Consider the following 15254-nt stretch of genomic DNA (forward strand, 5'->3'; position numbering starts at 1 on the left):
CCTGGCAGGTTGCACGGCTCTTTTTCCTGCAGTGAATGAGCCCCGGGTTCCCGAGAAGGCTCCCTGTTCGAGGCGAGGCCCTCGCCAGAAAAGCGTCTTTTGAGCCTGGAGTGGGAGCTGAGTTTTCAGTGGGGTTTAGGCACATCCAGCCACGTCCTCTAAGGCATCTAATTCCCCCACATCCATGAAGGAGAGAGCTTTGTAGTTATGTTTTAATGTCACAAGGGGCTGGGGTGAGGGCCCAACTGGCCAGGTGGGGGTGGGGCGGGACGCTTGGAAAATGGGAAAATGAACACATTGTAAAGATGGCTATTCTACCCCCTGGAGGAGGCAGCTGTTTGCTGGGCAAGTCTTTCGCTAGGGACCTGAGCACAACCCCCCTGTCCGAGACACCCCAGCCCAGAGTCAGCTCCCAGGAGGGCTCCGAGGGGCCCCAGGAAGACCGCTCGGCCACTCTTCTGTGACAGGCCGGAGAAAGTATGCCCTTCTCCCCACTGGAAAAATAATTCCCATTCTTTCCTTAATCCGCAGGCTGTGGCTGTAAATACCTGAGCATGCAAACATCTCCCTGGGGCTGGTGGGGATTAGGCCAGAATCAGCCTGGCCCGTGGCATGCATGGAGCTGAATAAACCAGGGCCCGGGATAGGGAGAGGTGCTGGGCCAGGGAGTCACAGGTGACGGGGAGAGAGCACAGAGAGGGCCGGCCAGCCTGAGGGGCAGAGCCAGCTAGGCCCCTGGGCAGGACCTGGCAGAGGGCCCCGGCCGCTCCTCTGCCCTGAAGAGCAGCCCCACCGAGGGTCCTGTTCAGTGCCATCTGCCTTCCCTGAACACCCCTCTGCAGGGAGCTTTCCAAGGAAGTCTTTCATCAGAGAGTCCCAGCTCCTTATCCTCCCCTTCCGCCATGCTCTTTCCTGAATGCCCTGCTAGTCCCTGGATGTCTCTGGCACCGCCCACAGACTGCTCACCCAGAGGCACCCTCTCCTTTCTCCCCGTGGCTCCAAGCCCACCTGCCTTCAAGGTAAAGTCCTACCTAGTTTGAGTTCCTCTTCATGCATGAGGACCCTCCCTCGTCAAACATTTGCTCATGTTGACTTCTAACCCTTGCCCTTGGTGCTAAGGTCATAGTCCGGTGTGCGGGAGGCAGGTCGGCGCGTCATGGTGAGGCATTGATGCACTGTAGGAGAGAAGGCGGGTACCTGGTACCTAGTAACCCCCAACCCGGGAGCGAGAGGGAGGTGATTCGTGCTCCCTGGTTGGGTAATTTGGGTGATGCAGGACCTGGGAGGGGAGGAGAGGCGTCCCAGCGCTCTAGATGGGGGACGGTGGCTGCACAGGACCATTTGTAAGGGAAAGCCCCTGAGAGTGGGGGGGGACGGCTCTGGGAGACAAGCCGTGTCTGTGAGCCATGCAAGGGGGGCTCGCAGCCTGGCTCAGAGGCCGTGATCCCCAGCGGGTCTCTCTGAGGTCAGCCCAACCCTGGGTCAGACGGAAGATGCTCGGGCCCTTTCCCTGGGGCTAGCACAGGCATCTCTCCGCTCCCTGTCCCTCTTGCAGGTGGGATGCTTCCTGAAGACGCCGAGGTTCCCCATCTGGGTGGTGTGCAGTGAGAGCCACTTCAGCGTTCTCTTCAGCCTGCAGCCAGAGCTCCTGCAAGACTGGAGGGCCGAGAGGCTCTTCGACCTGTACTACTACGACGGCCTGGCCAACCAGCAGGAGCAGATCCGGCTGAGCGTTGGTGCGCTGCCCCCACTGGCCCGTGTGTCCTCGGGGCAGTCAGAGGACAACGCAGACCCTCAGACCTGTGTCTGCACCGGGGGACCAGAGAGCGACTGTTGGCACATCCTCCTACAGGAGGAGCCGGAGCAGGGCCTTGAGAAACTGATAGCATTAGAGGTGGTGTACAGGAAGTTGAGAGCACAGAGGAGGGAGCCCGGAACGCCATGCCGACACGTCTGGGTTTTCTTCTGCAGGCAATGAGGAGCTATGGAAGGTTTTGGAGCAGGAGAGTGACGGGATCAGATGTGTTTTTAGAAAGAATTATGCTGGTAACTGACGGGGAGCAGGAGGTGGGGGTAGAGACTGGAGGTGGGAGGCCGTGAGGAGAGCTCTGTGGTCCAGGAGAGAACCAAAGGGCGGAACAAGGGTGGGTCCAGTCAGGATGAGAAGCGGGGCAGATGCCAGAAGAGTCAGGTCCCAGGAGGTGGGTTGTTGGTGCCAACCTTAAAGCACGTTCAGACCCCGGGCTGATGAGTGTGTGTGTGTGTGTGTGTGTGTGTTTCTTTGCCGGCCCCCAGATACCACCCAGACCATCCCTGAGGACAGAGACAACGAACTCATCCCACCCCTTGAGCTCTGCATCAGAACCAGGTGAGTCAGGTCTATCTCTGGCTCTGGAAGCTCACCTGAGTGGCTGGGAGGTGTGGGGCTTGGGGGTAGTCGTACCCGCAGGAGGGAGGATGGGTTTCTGGATTGCCCCAACTAAGAGTCTATGGGGAGGCAGGACCTCTGCAGAATGGAAAGACGCAGTGCTTGGGGCTTGTTTGTACATAGCATTTCGAGGTCTCTGTGGCCCAAGTGGAGAAGTGTGTGGTCTGTGAGGTGACTGTGTCTTCAGACAGCTTCTGAGGCTGCCCCTGTGGCAGGGAGGTGGTGTGAGTAGGTGCTTCTTGAGGACCGTCCTTGCTCACGGCAGTCACCAGCACGTGTGCTGAGTGCTGTGGGGCCCGGTCAGGAGGAAGCACAGGTAGGGGGACAGGTGGGGGAGGGGCAGGGTGGGAGGTGTTTGAGCAGGATGGGAAGGTGTGAGGGCCTAGCTCCTCAGTGGCCCCCCAGGATGTAGCTCTGAGATGGCTTCCTGCAGCAGAGGTGCCCTCTGCATCTGGGAGGAGCAGCCCCCGTCATTCTGTTGGTGTGGGTTGGGCCCTCTGAACCCCGAGCAGAGGTGCCCTGTAGCCTTAGACACAGGGTTGGGGGGTCCTTGACTCCCCTGTTCCAGCTCAGGCTCGGGGTGAGTTGGGGCTCACTTGACTTACGAGTCCACTGACAAGGCCCCAGGGCTGGGACCAGAACTCTGGAGGGCTGTGGGGTTGGAGCTCTGGCCCCCTTCTCCCCAGCCTCAGGTGGGCCCTTCACAAAGCCTTTGGTTAGTAACTTGGAGGCTTCCGGGTGCAGTTGGGGGAGCAGGCGTGGGAGGGAGGAGGTCTGCATTCCAGTGCCTTCTGGGTAAGTGCTAGAACTCGCATGTGGTGAGTGTGGGTTCTAGAGTTCGAATCCTTTCCATTTTCTGGCCATGAGCTGTTAGACTTTACCTATGTGTCCCTCACACTGTCAGCTGTAAGACTGGGAAAATGGGAGAGCCGAGCACAGGGCTGTTGTGAGAGCACCCGGTATCCCGCCAGGCGCTCGGTAAATAGCTCTCACTGTTACTGTCTTAGCGGCCCGTGCTGCGGTGTGACCTCAGGCAGAACCTCATGTCCCTGACTGTGAAGTGATTGGCTTGGGGTGGAGGACATGGATAACGCCGAGGTCCTGGGGCTCTGACCACCTGTGATCCAGGGGGTTCGTTCGCAGCCTTGGGGTGCTGCCCACCTGCAGGCTAGTGAGCCCTTGACTGGAGCCATGGCCACAGTGGAGACGCCAGGGAGGGGATGCAGGAGATGTTGGGACATCCTTATTAGGCCCCACCTATTCGTCCATCTGTTCATCCGTCCGCCTGCCCGCCCACCAAGCCAGGGACAAAGCATTCTTGTGGGGTCATGTGCTGGTTTTTCTTTCGTCGGGAGGATTAAAGGCCCATGCAGGTTGCTTTCCTTTCATGTACAAAGGGCCACTCATTCCAGGTGATGAGAGAAGGGCAGCAGTGGAAAAAGGAGGTGACACTGGCCTTGGCACCCTTCGCAGGATGGGGCTGGAGGCTACAAGGCATCCTTCCTGCAGGCGGGCCTGCCAAGCAGGGCTGTGGACCGCACCCTGGGCACAGGCTCCGCCCACCTTCCCAGCCCCGAAGGCCTCCATCTGTCTCTGTAGGGGGGGTGGGGGACCACCACCCAGGACCTCTCCAACAGCCCCATCTGAAATAACTCCTCTTTTCCCAAGAATGGTTCCACTGCAGGACTCATCAGTACCTCCAGTGGGCCTTGGGTTTGGAAATTCTGGGCTCAGCCGTAACTGTCCAGTGCTTGACAATGACTTGGGGCTCTGGTCTGCCGGGGAGTTCAGTCCAGGGTCGTCTGAGTGTGAGCCTGTGCCTGGAGCGCCTCTTCCTCTTCTGTCAGCTGTCCCCTTCTCCCAGGGCCCCGCCCATCCCAGCGGTAGCCGTGTGCCATGGTATGATGGGGGAAACGGGTTGCTGCCTATAGCCAGGGACGATCCCTTGGCCTGGGGCATATGGTCCAGGCTGAGTCCCTGCCCTGCCCTTTTCTGTTCCTGGTCACTGTCAGGGTGTGGGGGTCGTGCAAGGCTCTAGCCATGCTTCCTAGTCCTTTGTAAACACAGACAGAAAATCACATTTGTGCAGCACACAGGGTTAAGGACAACTGACCTGGCGACTCTGTTGGCCCAGACTCCAGCCAGCCCCCGATGGATGTGGGGATCAGTACTCTGACACACCTGTCTCCGTCTTTGGTTCAGCCATTGGGAAGATTTGCTCTAAATTGTGGTCCTCAGGCTTTAGCAGGCATCCCTGGGGGGTGTGGTAAAGCGCACATCAGTGGGTCGTACCCCCACGGGTTCTGATTCAGTAGAGCTAGGTGGGGCCTGGGAATTGGCATATCTGGGGAGTTCCTGGGAATTGCTGGTGCTGCTGTCTCAGGACCACACTCTGAGAACTTCTGGTGCCAGGTGAGGGCAGTGCCTATCCCTCTGTGGCCCTTTCTGGCTGCCTTGTGAGTCAGATGTCAGGTGAAGTGCTGAGCCTCTAGCATCTGGCCTGCTGTAATACTCCGGGCCAGGGGTCCTTCCTTCCTGGCTCTGGGGGCTGCCCCACCTCTCCCCCACCCTCCTCCAGGTAGGAGTATCCATTCTCTGCTAGGACTTTCCCGAAACCAGCTGCCCCACCATGGTGGGTCCACCTGGACTGTTAATGTGGTGAGATTTTTCCCAGCATTATTCTAAGAAAAGCTGAGTGGGTGAGTGAATAGTGGGAATGCTCGTTCTCCCCTCTCCTCCCAGTACCCATCAGATAACATACCACGGTAATGGGAAACAGCAGGCCCAGCCTCCTGGAATCCTCTTCCAAGGGGTTGGATTACAAAGGCTTTGCGTTTTGTTTTCATCCCAGATTCTCGAACAGCTCAAAGGGAGGAACTTGGGAAAGTGGCCTTCAAGGTCAGTGAAGACCCTGGGGAGAAAGGCCCTGCCTCCTGGGGGGATGAGCCCTGCTTGCCCATTGGGGGTCCCCACCCTGACAGGAAGGGGGTACATGTGGTGCCATGGCCTGAACTCAGGCCACATCTCAGGTCATTACCACAGGATGGACCAGGCCCCTGGGCCCATCACCTCAACCTCATGGAATCCCTGAGCTGGACCCCATGGAAGAAACAGCCAGATAAGACTCTGAGTTCTTGCTCTTGGAGAGTTCACAATTGAGTAGAAGTCAAGTTCATGATCTACTCTGTCCTAATCCAGGCAGAGATGTGCTGCCTACCCTTAAACCTAGCTCTCTTGCCCCCTAAGGACCTCTGATGCTCACCCTGACCCAGCACGGAGCATATCACACTCCTGGCCGGCTGGCAGCTTGCTGAGATTGATGGAAAGGCCCTTAAGCCACTACCTGACATGGGTCTTCCTTTCACAGATCGGGGTCTCCAGAGTGGAGCTCTGTGCCCCAGGCCGTACCCTGAGTCACAAACAGCGCAGGTCCTGGAGCATAGGCCTGTGCTGTCCCAGCCCAGGGGAAGGTCACTGAGTGGGCAGTGTGATTTCCCTCCACCTGGCTTTGTTGCCACACTGACATTACACAAGACGAGCCTGTTGGTTTTGCTTTTGGGGAAGAGCATCCTAAGTCGAATGATCCCAGGTCCCGTGCCGCCTCTGCTTTCAAGTGTGACTCGCATCTGGGCCTCAGGGAGTGTCTCATTACCTACGCTTATGTCAGGAATGTGGGGTCTGTCCTCCCCACTCCAGTTCCCGCTGTCTGTTCTCTGCTCTCTGACCATCTCAGCAAAAACAACTCATTTATGGTCATTTCCAAGCCAGACACACACAGTGACCTCTTGAGCTTCCAGCCTAGCCAGAGTGGGAGAAAATGAAACAGTTGTCTGTGGTCCAGAGGAAAGAGGAAAGAACACACAACCAGGGCCTGGGGCTGGGCCACAGATGTTTCTCTTTGGAGGCTCAGACAATAAATTGAAAATATAATTTCGGCTGGGAACAGTGCCTTCCAGGGGCTGGAGCTGAGTGCCCAGGTCCCTCAGCCGTATCCCCACCCGTCACTGCACCGGTCTTCACACCTCAGCTGGCACCCTTCTTGCCCAGGTACCCTACCCTCTTCACAGTGCCCCTCACCCACCAGAGGAGGGTTCCCTGGGTGCTCCCACGGCCCCAGCTGCCCTCTTCTGATTCCCTGTCATGCAACCTGCACACACACTCGCCCGTTGGGTTTCTTGCCCTGGTTGGGTTCAAAGAACACTCAGCACCGTGACAGAAGGACGGGAATCTGGAGACCTCGGTCCTGGCTGTGCTGCCGTCACGTTGTATGATCTCCAGAAGGCTCGGTTCTGCTCCAGACCTCAGTTTCCTCATCTCTCGATGAGGTAGAAGGATCCCTTCCCTGAGCTGTTGTGCGGTTGAAAAAGGAGAGGCAGAAGCATTCCCTTTCCTTTGGAGACCACAGGGAGGAGGAACAACCAGCAGGAGGCAGAGGGGAAGGGACAAGAGAGGACAAGGGCCATGGGCTGGGCTTTGTGACTGCCTGGGTCAAAGGCAAGGGCGAGTGCAGTGTGAATGAAGACAGGCTGCCCCACTGGGCCCCTGGGGTTCCTGGAGGATCAGCTGCTGGGGAGGGGTGTTTTCATCTAGCAACACCCCTGGGAACCTGTGCTTTGGCACTGAGAGGTTTGGAGGCAACAGAGGCAAGTGACACCAGCTCTATCCTTGAGGGGTTCACAGTCTCATGGGGGAGGGAGGCCCCATGATAATATGGTGCTGAGAGTGGAGCCCCAGGCTGCTTGGGGGTCAGAGCACACTTCTTCTAGAAGGAGGAATCTTGGATCTGGTCCTGAAGAGTGGGGGATGGGGATGAGGGATGGTTGTTCCAGGTAGAGGGCACAGCACAGGCCAAGGCCCATAGGGGAGAGAAAGCCTATGGAGCTCATTCCAGAGTGTTCTGCTCCCAGTGGCTGGAGCAGGGAAAGGGGGACTTGCACAACAGGATACTTGTCTGGACATCCACAGTGAGCAAGAGTTCTGTGGTGTATTTCTACTGGTCAGCTTGGGGGCTTTAAAACCTGGCCTGTGCCCTTCTCCTTGCTGATACAGGCTCTACTAGGCATCTGTCCCCCAAGATACACTAGTGTCATCAATGCTGAAAGTCTGTGGAGGCAGGTGACCACTGCTCTGCTGTGGTTTACGGCCCTGGGGAGGGAAGGGCCTCATTTGTGGCCCTGAGGTGGGCCCTCTCTGTGATGTTGAGCCTCCCCGAGCTCCAGGGACCACAGCATCTTCACGGAGCTCAACCCCTAAGCCACTGGTCCTCAACCAGGTGATTTTGTGCCCCAGGGAATATTTGGCAATGTTGGGAGACATTTTTTGGGTATCGCGGCTGGGGGAGCAGGGTGCTGAATATCCCACAGTGCACAAGACAGCCCCCAGAACATAATTACCTAGCCCACAGTGTCAGTGGTCCGAGGTCGAGAAAGCCTGCTGGAAACTCATGCTCAGCCTCCTGATCTAACCCTGGGTGAGCGAGCTTTCATTCTGCCTGCTGCACTGTCTACGGGTCCATTTCATCCCTGCCCTCCCTCTGCCAGCCCCTAATTGCATATGCAGAGCTCTGTTTACTGTCCTTGTAATTGACCGTGGAACCATTCTTCCCCACACAAACACAGCAGCCTTGCATCTCAGCCCTTGCCATTTTAAAAACATCTCTGCTTTGATTTTCATCGACTGTAAACTGCTTTTCTCTGCTGCTTCTAATACTCTCCCCACCATTGGCACCTGTTGGCTGGGATGGGGTGGGTTAGTTACCTCGGTAAAAAGCCTTGAAACTAAGCACCCCCACCACCTAACTGTAAGACTCAGTGACTGTTGGTATGACATGGCTGTCTCTAGTAGTAGAAAATTTGACTCATCCCCGCACTGAAGCCAAATCCCATGTTGCCAGGATCTGAGATGTTTGCAGATGGGGAGCTCATAGAAGGAACTTCTCTCTGCCTGTCAGAGTAGGGAGGGTGAAGGCTGGGAGGGATGGAGAGGGATGGGAGAAGGGTTTTGGCTGAGGGTAGATCTATGGTAACAAGAAGTCTGGTGTACTTCTGACTCCTGCCGCCCCTTCTCCCCCGCCATTCTTACCACGACTGGGGCAAGAAACCTCTCTGGTCTGGGCAATAGTTTTCCCTTTGCAATCTGGGATCCTGATGCCTGCCTGGAACTAGGCTATAGGCAGAATGTCACTCTCCTCCATGTCTCCTTTCTGCTGCTTTCTGGGGGACTGGATTCAGGATATAGCCCTAGTGTCTAAGACTTGGATAAGAAACTTACAGAGGCTGATGCTTACCTATAAATCGTAATAGAACAATAAAAGGTCTTAGTGACATGCTTCAAAACTGCAAAGATGATGAACAGAGAAAGAAAATTGAAAATCTCAAGTTGTATGGTAGAATCGATTAAGCCCCGAGTCACATTGCTGCGTATTGATGAAGCACTATTAACTCACTTGGCTCAATAGGTCAGCCTAGTCCCTTGGAACCTGTGATCAGCACAGTGCCTTCCCAGCCTGTCTTACCCCCCAGACCCTGCTCAGTTGTGCAACTGAGAGGTGCATCCATCTTCCCTACTGACTGGACCTATAGGGGCCACCCTGCAACATCATCAGGCTCCAGCACCAAACAGCATGGGCAGTGGGCCCTTTGCGACCGAGGCATGGTCTGACTTCTCCCAGCCACATTGAGTGGTCTCCAGATACAGTCCCAGTGCCTCTTGTTCAAGCAGTGACAGACACTTTGATGCCGATGGAGTCCATCAGAGTGGCTCAACCCCCGAGCACCTACTAGATCCCTCTGGATCTGCCCCAGTGCTGACACATAGCAGCCCAGGAAATAGTCAAAAGCACCCGGACACCATAGAATCACTTAAATCCCCCACACAGCCAGGGGAACAATGGTGCTGACTGTTTCGATTCACATGACACGATTGACAATGAAGAGGAGGCAGGGTCGGTGGATGAGTGCAAGAGGGTTATGTGTCTTGTCACAGGTTATGTTTGGAGTGTGTCTTGCTAAGGTAGCTCTTCCAACGCTTAATCTGGAGAAAAGACTGAGGAATGCGTGCAAACTTTTTTGCACATCCTGACCTGCTTCTGAACATCTGTGACCAGAAGGATCCCAGGGGTCAAAGGGCTCAGGTGTGAAAGGTACCTCCCAGCCTTTCATGCAGGAAGGAAAGGGTTGGCTGTCAAAAAGTCATATACCACCCCATTTTGGGTGGGCTGTCCTGGTGTCACAGGGCATCATCAATGACACTGAAGAACACACAGAGCTAGTTTTGAAGGACTAGTTTCCTAAAACAATCTAACAGTCATGGCTTGGCAGGTTTTCTTCTATCGTCCACCCATTTCAGCCTTTTATGCTGAGGATTTTAACGAAAAGATGCAATTCAGCGTTTATATATAGACGGGATAAAAATGTCTCAGGACGTTGACTGGTGTGCACAGTGCAGGGCAGGGCTGTGTCTTGTGTCTAGACGGTGATGAACACTCCATTCTCGTGTTCCGTCCATCCTCACAGTGTGCTGGGTGGAGCTAGGAGAACAGTGGAATTGTCGCTGTTCCAAGACGGACAATATGCAAATATTTCCCACAACAAACCTCTCCGTGGGAGCAAGACACACACAATTACCGCTAAGATTTTTTGTCTTCAAATGGCGAGAAATCTTTTTGCTCGTTTGAAGAGGAAGGGCTGGTCTAAGGTGTGCAAAAAATTCAACAGAGGAAAATACAGTCTTTACAGATACCAGGAAGGTGCCTGTAATCAAGAGCAAAGTAATTTGGTAAGAGCAGAGTGAGTATGAGTCCCATTGCCTCTGGAAGACTGTCCCTGTTAACCTAAAAGCCAGAAACATTGATGCGGCAACTGAAGCAAGGCACGGACGTGAAGAAAGACAAAAAGCAGAAGCCTGAGGAAGGAGGAAGAAAGAATTCAGAGGGAGTCTGTGTTCTTCATGGAGGTGGAGAAGGTTGGGTTTACAGCCAACCACTACTGAAACCTTGGGGTGCTTCTGAGCATTCAGTTGGGACGTACAACCGTCTTCCTCTGGGAAACCCTGTTCACTCACCTGTCACGGTTCCCACCTCAGGGAGACTGGACTTTCCAAAGCAGAAGCACAGTTAAAACGAGGAAAGTTTTCTTTTTTCCCCTCCTCTGTTGGCTGTTAACATATTGACTTTAGTCAGAAGAAAAACCTCAGGTTTTGAAAAAGTCTGTTCTCTCCCCAAGCCTCTCACTGTGAAAAGCATTTCGAGAGCCTAGTTTCAAACTCTGCACCCTAGCACTGCTGTTGAGGTATACACATCTGCTTCTGAGTTCCTGTGATCTCAGGATGTATGTATATGTATTAGATACCCAAGGCCAGGTCTTGCAGGAATATTCCATCCACCAGAAATGTGATTCCTCTGAGTTGCTTTAGAAAACTAGTGTGCCGTGTATTAAAATCAGGTGTTGGGGGGGCGCCTGAGTGGCTTGGTCGGTTAAGCGTCTGACTTTTGATTTAGGCTCAGGTCATGATTTCGGTGTCGTGAGATTGAGCCCTGCATTGGGTTCCACACTGAATGTGGAGCCTGCTTAGGATGCGCGCTCACTCTCTCGCTCCCCCTCTGCCAACCCCCCCACTCAAAAATAAATAAATGAATAAAAATTTTAAAAAAATTAAGTGTCGGGTCATTCCATCGTCACACCACTCCAATAACTTTTATTTTGGAATTGAACTAGTATTAAATTATATCTAGCCCTGGACTACATAGAGTTAAATGATACTGCTTCTTAAGACTTCATCAAGTAATTAAAAAAAAATGCAAATTGTGTTTTACTGAGCTGCTCCCAGCCCTTCACTGGCTTCCCGTGGTTCTTAGAGCAAAGCCCAGACTCCTTCTGAGGCCCCCAGGTCCTGTGTGGTGCCGCCTTGCCTGCTTCCCACCCTGGGCCGCACCTCTCTTCCTCCTGTACTAGGCTCCGGCACCTGGATTCTCCCTATCTAGGTCTTCCCACGTGCTTTCAAGTACCACCATCAGGCACCCCTGGAAGGTGGCTGGATCCACGTGCGTGTGGATCACTCCCATCAGCTCAGGGCCCTGCAGTGCCAGGCACAGAGGAGGTTCTCAGTAAACACTTGTGGCATGAATGAATGAATGAATGAATGACCTGCCACTTCTGTCTTCTCCGTGGCTCTCTGGGGTCCTAGGTATGTTTGTGTTTCTCGAGGGCCTGGTGTGTAGGTTTGTGTGTGTGTGGAGAGGCGAGGTAGGGAGGTTGGAACCAGAAATCCTCAAAGCCACTGAGAAAGGACCTTCAGGTGAGTGAGGGCAAGAGATGGCTCCTGTGTGGGCCTCTGCAGCTCTAACTCTTTATCTGTTACTCTGCTTGTAGGTGGAAGGGGGCAGCGGTGAACTGGAACGGCTCAGACCCCATCCTGTGACCCTTCCTGTGGGTAAGCCTATGGCTCTACCACTCATCGCTGGGGGGTGACAGTTGAGCCCCAGGCCTCAGGAACAAGTCTCTCAGAAGAGTGTCACCCCCATCTGGGCCAACAGTGCTGCAGAAGCGTCCAGAACCTCCCTGCCCCTTCCATGAAGGGCCCCCAGGACTGTGATGAGGGCCCAGAGTGCTGCTATATGGCTCCCTCCCAGCTGAGCCATGACTGCCAAGGATTGGACCGCCTCTGTGCTTTTTGTCTGCATCCCTCCCTTGCTCCCCGCTGGGCCACCTGTCCCCTTGTCAAGCCTGTGATATGGTCAGCCCGGGCACCCTGGGCTCGTTATTTCTGATAGTTGGCTTTCTATAAAGCAGGAGTCAAACACATGCCGAGGACAGAGAGACTCATTTCTTCTGTTGTGGCAAAGGAAGCATGAGGTCTGCATGGTTCATGGCTGGGATGGGAAGAGTGATGGTGGAGGGGCCCCAGAGCCCTGGAGACCTGTGAGCTAAGACATCACCTAATGAGAGTCTCTGCAGGCAGGCTTTGCCCTCTGGTCCAGTAGTGTCCCTGGCGGGGCTTCTGGTCTAGCCTGTCTTCTCTGGATCAGCCCCAGGTCTAAGGCACCAGGCTCTGTAAGGTCACCTGTGCTGACCAGGGCAACTCAGGCCCCCTGGGAGCCTGTCTCAGGGCAGACCTGGATCCCTGTGAGGCCCCAGGAGGATGGTCATGTGGACCTGGCCAAGTGCATATGGGGGAGGAACCTTCTAGGGAGGCACCTCTTGGCCACAGAGGGCAATAAGATGAGAATGAGCAGAGGGACCAGGTATAGTTCCCGCGCCCCTGCCCCCCGGTGGCTGCAGTAAGGCACTTGTGAAGAGAACTGCCTGAAATGTGGGTGGGCAGAGCCTGGGGACGCCCTCCTGTTCCAGAGCGAGGGAGGGGGGGTAGGTATGAACGTGAAAAACAAGCGCTCGTAAAGGGAAATTCGTACAATTGCAGCGTCCGTGATTCCATGCGGTTACATCCTACTGGTTTTAAAAAGGAATATGAAGTTAAGGACAGTGCTCTGCAATGGCTCCCAACAGCGGGATGAGCAAGGGCACCCAGAGGCGCAGCACCGGCCTTGGGGAGCCCCCGTCACGAGCCCGTCCATGTGAGGAGCCGGGAGCAGCATGAGGGCAGAGTGCTCAGCAGCGCGGCCCTGTACCTGCCCCTGCTGCGCCCAGCGAGCGCTTGGGCCGGAGCTCCGAGCTCCGAGCTCCGCAGCGGGCCCCACAGAGGTGGGTGTTTGCAGGGAAGGACCCGGGTGTGAGCTCCTTCCGTGTCTGCCCTGGCCCAGGGAGAGGCCCCGGAGAGTCATAGACACTGGCTGGCGGCTGGTCCCCAGCCTCCGTGTGCCCTCCCGGTGCTCAGGACGCAAGCAGCTCAGGGACCGTGTTCCCTCTGCAGCCCTGGCTAAAAGGACATCCCTTCTCTTTATGTGCCAGGCATTTGGTGGTGACAACTCGACGGCCTGTTTTGCATTCTCGTGGGCCGGGCACGAGTCGTGGCTGGATTATTGTGGGTCTTTGGGGAGAAGCAGGGAGGAGCCGGGAGGGAAGTGAGAGGGCAGGGCGTGCTTTGTCCGAGCTGTGCGGAGGCCCCACTGGGGTTTGCTGTGTAAACTCCAGTGGCCATTCACAGCAGGCGTCCAGCAGAAATGCTTCCTATATGTCTCCGAAATGTTTATGCATTTGTTTTCCTTGGCCAGAGACAGGCCGCTCCAGCTGAGCACCGGGAGAGGAAGTCAGTTTCCCTGCAGCAGGCTTGTTTATCAGCCTGGGAAGGAAAAGTGTGTCTTTTCAATGAAACTCACTTAACCTCCAGACCAGGGTCCCGTTGGCAGGGCTGGAGAAATCAAAATATTCCCAGCTTTGCTTGAAAAACGCAGTTCCAACAAATTATGGAAACACTTTTCTAGAAGCCAAGATGCAGGTACATGCACCGTTTGACACCCGGTGCCTGGGGCTTCCTGGGACGCAAGATGAGCAAAGCCGTAGCACCACCCTCTCCCAGGTCCTGAAGCAAGAGTGGACCCACAGTACGGCCACCAGGTCTGCAAGAATGAAATAGAAGCCCATGCCTCCTTGCAGGCGGCTGTTCTCCACCCGAGGCGCAGAGTTTTCTAGGGAGACTGTGGGTAGGCTTCGGCGGGTCCAGAGCCTCCCTCCCAAATTATATTCACATCTTTGTGTTCATGTACATATGTGTATTTTTCCAGGGAGAGGGTCTACTTGACTTGGACCAGTACCCTCCTGAATTCCCCAGAAAAAGTTAAGAGTCCTAGAGTTGAGTGACTTCCCCAGGACCGACCTGGGCGTGTCTGCCCCATCTGTGCTTAAACGTGGGCCGGGTTAGTGAACAAGCAGATCTCAGGGAGGTGCGAATTCTTGGTGTCTGGAGGAAAGAGCCAGTGGAGCCTGCTGCTCTTCCGGCAGTAAGAGCAGTCTCAAGGCCACTCAAGCCCATACTCTCCCATTAGTGGAAACTTCCCCCTGCCCCTGCTCCTAGGCAGGCGTCCAGTCACTAGGGACCTCTCCGGAGTCGGATGATTCCTGCTTGGTGGGCTGCTGATGGCGGCTCCCAGTACCTGCTCCCCCCCAGCTCTGGTGCACTCCCCCTTCCCCTTTTAAGAAGACCCGAGTCTTCCTTCTGCAGGATCCACATTTGAGCCATGCAAAGTACCCACACATCTTTGCCTTCCCAGTTCTGGAGGTCACACCTTTCCCCCCTCTCAGCCTGCCTGTCTACTCAGCCACTCGTTGGGAACAGCAATGTCTCCTGTCCTCAGGTGGGAGTCAGGGTCCGGCCCACACTGCAGGTGCACATGGCAAGCTTTTAAACAGCTTTCTGGAAGCCTCCCTCACTTGGCTTTAGGAGAGGAGATGTAGACCTCCAGGCCCCGTGGCTGGGGTAAGGGATCCCAGCACACTGACGCCTCCTCTCTCCAAAGAATTCCTCAATAGCTACTAGCCTCTTCCACTGCGAGCCCAGTGCTTTCTTCACCTTCCATGGCCAGGGGACGTGCAAATGATGGCCGAGCCACCTGCACCACTGTCTCTGTAGGCTCTTCATGGCAGCCCACAGGTAAGAAGAGCAGCTTCCAGAAGAACTGCAAGGATTCCCTGGGGGGTCAGAGCTGGGCCAAGGCTTGGGGGGCATTGGGGGAATCCCATCCCACTGCTTGTTTCTGAGCAGAAGGGAAGTTAGGGGCGGGGGCCCAGGCTCCGGGGAGGGCCGGGGAGGGTGAAGGACCAGTCTTAGGCTCCCCCAGGCTGTTGGCTCAGCTAAGCCCTCACAATGGCAAGAGGAGGACTTGTCTGCCCTCCTGTAGACTCCAGCCTTTCTACTCAATGTGTGGGCCTTAGAC

At 55.4% G+C, this 15254-nt stretch overlaps 1 protein-coding gene and 1 pseudogene across 1 annotated transcript in view; both read left to right on the forward strand.

The window, feature by feature from the left end:
- The window catches only part of MINDY4 (MINDY lysine 48 deubiquitinase 4), a 103048-nt gene extending 90852 nt beyond the window's left edge, over window positions 1-12196 (forward strand). Inside the window, exons 16-18 of the mRNA XM_028119252.2 lie at window positions 1556-1736; window positions 2296-2368; window positions 11797-12196. Of these exons, the coding sequence (XP_027975053.1) occupies window positions 1556-1736; window positions 2296-2368; window positions 11797-11845 (303 nt within the window). The 3' untranslated portion in view covers window positions 11846-12196. The remainder of the gene's footprint in view (window positions 1-1555; window positions 1737-2295; window positions 2369-11796) is intronic.
- On the forward strand, window positions 8628-10545 carry LOC114221151 (oxysterol-binding protein-related protein 9 pseudogene; annotated as a pseudogene).
- Window positions 12197-15254: the final 3058 nt, after the last annotated feature.

The sequence above is a fragment of the Eumetopias jubatus genome, unplaced genomic scaffold (genome assembly GCF_037043125.1).
Source record: "Eumetopias jubatus isolate StellerSeaLion01/CBP00866 unplaced genomic scaffold, mEumJub1_p1.0 scaffold_14, whole genome shotgun sequence".
NCBI lineage: Eukaryota > Metazoa > Chordata > Mammalia > Carnivora > Otariidae > Eumetopias > Eumetopias jubatus.